The sequence below is a fragment of the Schistocerca serialis genome, chromosome 4 (genome assembly GCF_023864345.2).
Source record: "Schistocerca serialis cubense isolate TAMUIC-IGC-003099 chromosome 4, iqSchSeri2.2, whole genome shotgun sequence".
Lineage (NCBI taxonomy): Eukaryota > Metazoa > Arthropoda > Insecta > Orthoptera > Acrididae > Schistocerca > Schistocerca serialis.
In genome coordinates, this window is record NC_064641.1 from 833,432,763 (window position 1) to 833,442,305 (window position 9,543).

Consider the following 9,543-nt stretch of genomic DNA (forward strand, 5'->3'; position numbering starts at 1 on the left):
TGAGCAGCTGTTGTTGCTTCTTCTAGAGGCACAACTGTTCCTGCCAGCATTGCATACATGCCGGGTTTATTGTGGCCACAAATTAACACCATGAAACAAATAAAAGTGTCACACTTATAAAGACGTCCTCTATCGCCACTTTTGTTTCTGTACAAGAATAACAATGTTGTAAAACCATCCTGTTGGCACAAATGTCACTACATTAGGGGGGTACATGGCCCAGAAGTTGGGTGCTGGACCCCAGAAGACGAAAAAAACATAGGAGGAGAGAGTCTGGACACCATACAGAGCCTGGCATGAAGAAAAGCACAAGACATGGTCAGTGAAAATAACAATACAGACTAGATGTGGAACCAATAGCAGGCTATGATGTGAAAGGCCAGGTGCATGTTAGTAGATCTCAGCGTAAGAACTGACCCACCTGGCATATTGCCATCTGCAAGCAAACACCTGGGTCACTAGTTCTGCCCATACAATTGTCTGCTGCACCGTCCATGATAGGTTTCCACACTACTTTGCTGTGACACACACGCCAGATATCCTGTGTCCAGAGGGAACATGTATGGAACAAGCCCTGCATCTTTGTCTATTGTAGGACTATAGACAAGGGGTTGGGAGCAGCAGTGGAATGGGGATGGGTTGGGGACAGGGGTGGAATAGGGACGGGCAAGAATATCGCATAGGATGGGGCGGGGGGGCGGGCCGGGGGGGGGGGGGGGGGGGGGCAGTGGCATATCACAGGGCACAATGAGATAATGTGATTCAGTTACTCCAGTCCTGTGGAATAATGACAAGGGAACTTTCCCTATTGTCAATGAAAGATCTTGATGAAACTTGGAAGAAGTGTAGAGGAGACAAAATAATGCAATACATATATATATTTGTGCCCTGTTTCACTTTTAAGTGGTAAAATGCGCCCTGAAAGGTAATTTGGCGTATTAGGTTTAGAGGGAATGGTCTTGAAACCATGAAACATAAAAATTATGTTTCACATAAAAGCTGAAATGTAACTAACATTCTACAAAACTGTATAATCAATTTTTGAAAAAAAAATTGGAATTTTGAAATTTACACCACCACCATTACTGAATTTTGCAAAATGGAAACTTTTGCTACAACAAAAATTAAAGAAGCTTTCATGGCACCTACATTCGAGTTTAATAAAGCTAGTTTCTGTAATACCATTTTTGGAAAATAAGTTGTATACAATGTGCTATCAGAGTATGTGTAACACATCAAATTAAAATATCTAAGTGTTCATTTGTATTCTAATTACATGTTTTACTTATTTTGGTTTATGTTTAAATTGGTATATTATGCTGCAAATTAATTTTTTTCATTTTTTTAGTTTACTGTTTCACATATGTGTATTTGCTTAATTGAAATAATAAGTAACCCATTATTATGATCTAAAATCATTACAATAACAATAATCACTAAAGAAATGCTTACACCATTACATTTTTTACACCACACACACAAAGTAAATGGATTTCTCCTGTGCTGGGAAAGACATCTGTTTCACTTGTTCAGATGTTAGCTTACCAGATTTTGACATAGTCACAAGAACTTTTGGGGCTTCATAAAGAGATGCTCGAATTCTTGATACAAACTCTCCATCGGTTTCTTTTAAAATTATGTACAGGGTGGTAAACAACTTTCCAGCTACAGAGACTAATGGGTGAATCGTTTAAGTGAAGTTCTCTTCATGGTGTATCTCCAAAGGCTGTTGAAGAGAAGATCTCACACGCAGTCAAACAGTGCATGTACCACCAGCAAACCCCGATCTGTTAGGGCGATGCTTTTGAGTATGTACTGCTCGGCACACTACCTGCCAAATACCATTGCTGTGACAAATTCTTCACGACACAATGAAAGTGATTTCAGAGCTAGTTTCATACATTAATAGCTGCTTCTAAAGACCATTAGTTGAAGATTATAAAGGATTGCCACATGTGGCAACACAGCCTGTTACCATCTCAAGGAACCGGCCCTCTCTGGCACAACTCCTCACTAGCTACATCTCAAAGATGCTGTAGTTTGTGGCCTGCAGAATAACGAGGTTCACCAATTAGCAGCCCATGGGGTACAAGGCTACACTGCTAGTTGGCAACATCATAGACAACATCACGAATCAGCCTAGAACTGTGCATGCTGGTGTCTGCTCACTGGTGGTTCCTGTTATATAAGCAAGTGCTGCGAGTTCCATATCAGTCTCATCTGCTGCCTGATACTACTACAGAACTGTACATCACTGCACGACTTCTGGACCTCGCTGCATTCTTCAGGACCTCTCTTTCAAGGAACGGTTTTTGATTACTATGCATTACACATATTTCTGAACATGGTCATCGACGCGGATGTCTCTTCAAATTCTTCTTAAGACTGACTGTACTTGTCAGTATTCACTGAACCTGTGGTGTTGAACAAACTTGTTTCTGCACTGAGGTGAGATTTTGTACTGTGTGCAAAGTACATCAGTTGGCAAATATGAGAGATGCCAATCATTAACCCAGTTAAAATTTTCTGAAGTCTAAATGATCATTCCAACAGCCTGGAATTCCCTGAGAGTTTCGCCAATTCACAGGAAATGGAACCAAAAGGCACCATTGCAGCATTCATTTGTGAAAGAATAGATGGACATTTGACTGTAATAGAACAAGATAATGGGCTATGGTTTGATGGGTCACAGCTCCATGACATAGCAATGATTGTGTATCTGATTGTGAAACATATGAAGAGTCCTTCACCCAGGCAATGTCCCATCTTCAGAAAGCAAATTAAATATCAAATATAAGAAATCTGCGGTTGAATTTTTGAAAAACAGAAAGAGGGGGAAAAGGCTGCTTCCATCCACACAGCATAAATATCACAAAGTTATGTTAGTGAAACAGCTGTATTGCTGGGAAAAGTATGTTCTTGATAATGACTCAAAAGAAAGTACTTCAGGTTATGTGTCATCAGCTGGTTACGCATGATATTGACCTACGAAAGTGGGGCTTGCAGATAAGCAGGGAAGTTAAGTTACATAATTTCAAGGCAAGCTCCAAATGGCTATTGCATTTTAAATGGTACACAGGCTTGAATCTCAGAAAATAACAATGTTTTTAACTAGACACTATATAAATGATAAAAATGATTTCGAAGAGGTCATTTTATGATTTGTAGTGCAAGTTAAGGAGCATAACAGTATTTGGAGTTGCACTCTGGACATACTTTGTTCCATAAGAGTGCAAAGAAAGTTTAATCAAAGGTGCAGTCATTGTCTTCAATTACTCACTGTTACATGATTCAGCCTACAGTCTCTGCAGCAGGCAAATTGCTGACCCCTCTTTTTGTAGTTTTAAAAGAAACTAACATAAAGATTGGACGGAGAATTAGAGAATGTCGTTCTAAAGCCCCAAATATTTTTGTGGTGACATTGAAATCTCATAAACTAATGTCTGGCCATGTCAAAAGATATTAGACAGAAGTTTTCTTTCTCAGTTTGGGAGAAAAACCTGTAACATTGTATTCCTGGGGTGGTCAGTGATAAAGAACTGTTCTGAGTGTTGTACCTGAGGACAAGGACCTTGTTCATCTGGTGATCCCAAAAGGCTCAATGGGGTAGGTAGAGCCGTTGGACATATACGGTTCTCGATGTTGGGAGAAATTTGTGAGAAGATTTTCAAATCTAGTTCTGCTGCATGATTATGATGTCAATCTCTACTTGAGAAACAAAATAAACAATCTGCATTCACTAATACACAATCAACAATCTTCACCGATGCTTTCCAATGTACTGAAATATGCGTGGCACAAATTAGGATATTTAGAAGATCAGCCACCACTATTTGTAGCACTTGATGAACATTGTTTTTTATTGACCTGTCCACTGTGTGAAGAACTGTTGTTCATTGCGTGTGCATATTGTACAAAAACATTATGTTTTAGCATTTCTTTCCTGATTATCGTTACTGTAACGATTTTGCTTCATAATAATGAGATAAGTATGATTTTCAATTAACATAATAGACATGACGTGAAATGTTTAAAAAAAGTAGAAGAAAGGACATTAGTTGCAAATATAAAATAACAACTTACATAATACAATAAAAATATGTACAGTATAACAAATAATTGGAACAATAATGCACTTTTAGATATTTTAATTAAGTATGTTGCACATACTATGACAGCACATTTTGTGCTACTCACTTTCCAGAAATGGTATTACAGAAACCAGGTTTATTACACACGGATGTATGTGGCATAAAACTTTATGGTGTAACAAAAGTTTCCATTTTGCAAAATTCATTAATGGTAGTTGGGTAATTTGCAAATTTTCTGACAGTTAATTATATAGTTTTCAAGAAGATTAATTACATGTAAATTTTTATTTTATTTTATATTTTAATTTCGTGGTTTTGAAGCGATTTCCTCCACACCTAATATGCCAATTTAACTTTCAGAGTGTGCTTTACCCCTTAGAAGTGAAATTGGGCACAAACAAAAAAGTATGCATTGCATTAATTTGCCTCCTCTACACACCCATCAAGGTTCATCAAGGCCATTCATTGATATATGGGAATGTTCCTTTGTAAGTCATGAGGAAGCTGCTCCTTTGTGGCCAACCAATGGGTATGGGTAGGGAGGGGAGGGGGGGGCAGACTTGCAGGTGGCTGGGGAGACAAGGTGTGGAAGATCTGTTTCTGGACAAGGTGGGGAGGATAATTTCAGTTTGTGATGCCTTCAGTGAGATCCCTGGCATATTTGATAAGGGACTGCTCGTCACTACCAGTAGCTAGGCTGTATGGAAAGGACTTTGTGTTGTATAATACATGGCAGCTGTCAAAGCAGAGGAATCATTAGTAGTTGGTAGGTTTTATGTGGACAGAGGTACTGATGTACACATCCTTGAGGGTGGAAATTAACATTCAGAAAGATGGCTTATTGAGCTGTGGAAAACCAGGTGAAGTGCATGGAGGAGAAGGTGCGAAGGTTCCAGATCATGACGATGTCATCAGTGAATCTGAACATGGTGAGGGGTTTTGCATTCTGGGTGTCTAGGAAGGAGTCCTCTAAATGGCCAATGAATATGTTGGTGTAGAATGGTGCCATTTGGGTGCCCATAACTGTACCATGGATTTCTTTGTACATGATGTTCCAGAGGAGAAGTACTTGTGGGTGATGATATAGTTGGTCATGGTGACCAGGGAGGAGGCTGTGGGTTTGGAGTCAGTCAGGCACTGGAATAGGTAGTGTTCATAGGCAGCAAGTCCTGGCCTTAGGTCTTATGTTGAGGGAGGTTGCAATGTGTCATGTGATAACGGTACAGGAACTGTGGGAAGTTGGTAGAGGAAATGGTCAATGTCTTTTATATAGTAGAGTAGGTTATCAGTAATAGGCTGAAGGTGGTGGTCACAAGAGCACAGATTCCCTCTGTGGAGGCACATGAACCATACACAATGGGGCAGACAGCGTAAACATAAAATGAACAAAAACATGCACATGCATGTCTGCACTATCCCTGTTATCTACATTGTCTTGGTACTACATTTAATAATCATAAATATAAGGTTCTAAATGAACCTAAAAAATGCCCAATTAAGTAGAAATGTTCCACTCCACCCTTAAGCTACTAATTTCCAAATAATCCTCGCAACTGAAGTTTACTTTCATTTGAGCCCCAAGGTTCTGCCAATAATGTTCCTTATCTGCACTCACATTTTACTACTAGCAAATTAACACTCTGATTGTCATTGTAGGTTAAACATAATTCAGTTCCTGGTCTGACAGAATTTTAACTAGTCACAAATGTTTTATGCCCTATTCCAAACTTAATAACTGTGCCCAACATCCTTTTCCAGAAAAATGAAACAAAGAACAGCATTCCATCTTCACTCTTATTATTATCACTGCAGTAATTTGGCTCATAACAATGATTTTGGCTCCAGTGTCATATTTGGACATATATGATGCGTGTGCGTTACAGTTTCAGAGGATCAAGGGAAGTGTCCCAATACACCCATCTGCTCTGACTGTGACATACATGTGTTGTGTGACATCATTGTGGCACAGTGTTTTTGAGTTGAATCGAGTTTGTAGATGGAATGTCATAGCATTTGGTGGCATGCTCTTGTGACGGATGTTCATGTTTGTGTTATGTGTGGTACTTTGACCTTGTGTAATCATTCTGTGAACTGGTTGTCGAAAGTGTGTGCTGTATCCTCAGTGAGTTATTCACTGTGGGTTGCGTTGGGTGATGACATGGTGACAATGATAAGTTTTTTACAGGAGTCTGGCTTGGCTGCCAACTTTGAGAGGTGTCATGTGTGCAACGAGGGATGGATATGTGTGTGTATGCGAGTGTATATCTGTCCTTTTTTCCCCCTAAGGTAAGTCTTTCCACTCCCGGGATTGGAATAACTCCTTACCCTCTCCCTTAAAACCCACATCCTTTTGTCTTTCCCTCTCCTTCCCTCTCTCCTGATGAAGCAACTGTTGGTTGCGAAAGCTAGAATTTTGTGTGTATGTTTGTGTTTGTTTGTGTGTCTATCAACCTGCCAGCACTTTCGTTTGGTAAGTCACGTCTTCTTTGTTTTTAGATATATTTTTCCGACGACGATATGAAGTTGACTAGAGCCCTGGATTCGCGGACCAGGGACCTACATATGTGGCAACCTATCCAACAGGGAACCTGGTCCGAGAAAGCTAGGTTGGCTATCAGGGGGATTGTTTTACTTACGGATTAGTTTTGTTATTGTTCAGCTTTTTATCTTTCAGCAGCTATTATGTTTTGTTTTCTGAGGGTTGTTTTTTAAAAATGTATGAACTGTCTTTTTGTTTGTTTCTACTATTTCTACATCTACATCTACATCCATACTCCGCAAGCCACCTGACGGTGTATGGCGGAGGGTACCTTGAGTACCTCTATCAGTTCTCTCTTCTATTCCAGTCTCGTATTGTTCGTGGACAGAAGGATTGTCGGTATGCTTCTGTGTGGGCACTAATCTCTCTGATTTTATCCTCATGGTCCCTTCGTGAGATATATGTAGGAGGGAGCAATATACTACTTGACTCTTCGGTGAAGGTATGTTCTCGAAACTTCAACAAAAGCCCGTCTTTGTTGGTTTTGTGTTTAGAGGTTGGTTAATGAGGGGGGGTTGTCTGGATAATTCTGTTCTGTTTCTGTCGGTGGGTTGGTTGTGTGTGCATATATAAGTGTGTGTGGGGGGGGCAACCTAGTTGTATTCATCCAGTAGCTTTGGTTAGTAAATATTTTTTATGTTATTTGGTTTGTAATGCTTTATGTATGGTTTATTTGTTTTGGTGCATAGTTTTTCGTTGGTATTTTGATTAGCTAAGTGGACATAGGGGTTTCTGGGTTTTCAATTTGTGTGTGAGGTTTTGGTATCATTGGTTTGTTTGAGCTACATAGGCGAAGGGAATTTTGTGATTCCGCATTCTGAAATTGCTTATGTTAGTTTTTTGGTATCATTTTTATTTCATTTGTATGTAGTGACATTATAGTTACCATATTGTATATGCCAGAAGTAGGTGTATCCATCATCTTGATGACACAATGGGTCAAAGCAGACGGGTGGAATTCTACGCTTCTGCAATGCCATTCCAACTGTACCAGACTGCTCTTGTATTGTCTCATTTTTGTGTTTTTGAGAATCTATGTGATATTATTTTAAACAGTCTAAATTTCTACTATCTTTTTCTGATGTTGTGAAAAGAAACTGAAATACCTAACTTATTGCTGTTTGCCATGTTTCAATTATCACATTAGTACATAGGTAACTGACATTTTAAGTCTTGTTTTCTTCCTTCATGATAATACCTCACATTTTTCATGACGCAACAATTATTGAGTTGTACAAATAGACGTCGCCAATCCTACAAACAATTTCATCCATCCAAACCTGCACTTGCTTTAGCATCAATGTACTTACATAAATTACATGTCACTTTTAATGTGGTGTGTAGGCCTATTCAAACATTTCATCATATCAAATAACTTTCATTGTGGAACTAAGCATACATAAACTCAGTCTATCTGTGGTCTCTCTATGGACTTGTGCACCAAAACTTATCATAATTTCCATTAAAACTGACATTAATTACTGAAATTTGAGTTTTCAGTAGTGCAGGCATACTTATGTTTTCTATATGATGAGAGAGAAATGCATTGGATATTCATTTGAATTCCTTCAGAAAGACAGTGAAACAGTGAATTTGACCTTAAAGTACTTATTAACTAACAGCTTCATTAACCACAATATCATTACAAATAGCAGAGAGATTAAAAAGGAGCAATCAGTTGTTTGGATGAATGTCACAGAATGTCTAAATTCCAAGTCACAATATAATCTGGAACTGATAGATATCTATCACTAAATGTTGTTACACAATAATAGTCCTCTGCAAGCAGTTGTTAAGAATGAGAACTAGTGCTAAAACAATGTGACACTTGTATCATCTTTTTTACTCACGGATACTTGAAAACGAACTAAGAGCCAAACTCATCAGTCATCCCAAGATCTAAAGATTCTTAACCAATGTATGTTGTACGCTGGTGACAGGTAACTGCTTTATTTATCTTATTTTTCAATTACTGCACAGGACAATGAATGACTGCACTTTCGTAGCCTCTAGCCTGGTTTCTCTCCCACCCTCACTGCCACAACGCCGTTAGTCCTGTCAGGCTGGCCCTTGATTTTCATACATCTGTAATTTTTAAACTGATGTACTTATAAAGCTGTTCAAAGACAATTGTCCTTTTCAAGGATTTCCTTTAATACGCTACGGGATTGGTGTCTGACTAGATTGTATTCGAAAGTACAGATGTTTCAGCTTCACTTACTCTCGTCTCCACTTCTGTTCGAGTCCAGTTGCAGTTGAGGTACTGAATAACAACTTCGTTAAGGCATTTCGGCTTGCACAGATCTTATCTAAAATAAAATTAAAAAAAACAGCATTAAATAATACTCGTACCACGAGTAATTAGTTAGAATCAATTATTCGTGGCACCCACCGAGACGCAGTAATTTCGACATTTTTTTAAAAAAAGATATGAAGATCTTGGTTCACATTAACCAAGCAAAGCACACTTGTTTACTTCACAACTGTTTATTTATTTACATGTCTTTGAGAACCAAACATTGTCTATGGCGAAGACATTACACCGAGTCTACGCAATACCAACGAATGTTGCGTTGCGCAAACAGTATTGTGCAGAGACAGACTAGCTCTTCTGGACATTGCGGAGAAATGGCTTAGCCACAGGCTATAGGATTGTTTCAGAATGAGGTTTTACTCTGCAGGACCGGTAGTCCCGCACGTTTCGCAGGAGAACTACTGTGAAGTTTGAAAATAGGTACTGACGGAAATGGAACGGTGAGGGCAAGTCATGAGTCGTGCTTGGACAGCCCAATAATCGGTAGGGCACTTACCCACGTAAAGCAAAGGTTCCACATTCGAGTATCGTTCCGGCACACAGTTTTAACCTGCCAGGAAGTTTCAAATCGCTGCAAAGTAAAATTCATTCTGTAAACA

The 9,543-nt window shown here is 39.0% G+C and overlaps 1 protein-coding gene across 1 annotated transcript in view; it reads right to left on the minus strand.

The window, feature by feature from the left end:
- The window catches only part of LOC126475005 (39S ribosomal protein L52, mitochondrial), a 43,794-nt gene extending 34,642 nt beyond the window's left edge, over positions 1 to 9,152 (minus strand). Inside the window, exons 1-2 of the mRNA XM_050102544.1 lie at positions 9,023 to 9,152; positions 8,852 to 8,939 (exon numbers count right to left, since the gene is read on the minus strand). Of these exons, the coding sequence (XP_049958501.1) occupies positions 8,852 to 8,939; positions 9,023 to 9,044 (110 nt within the window). The 5' untranslated portion in view covers positions 9,045 to 9,152. The remainder of the gene's footprint in view (positions 1 to 8,851; positions 8,940 to 9,022) is intronic.
- Between the last annotated feature and the right edge of the window lie 391 nt (positions 9,153 to 9,543).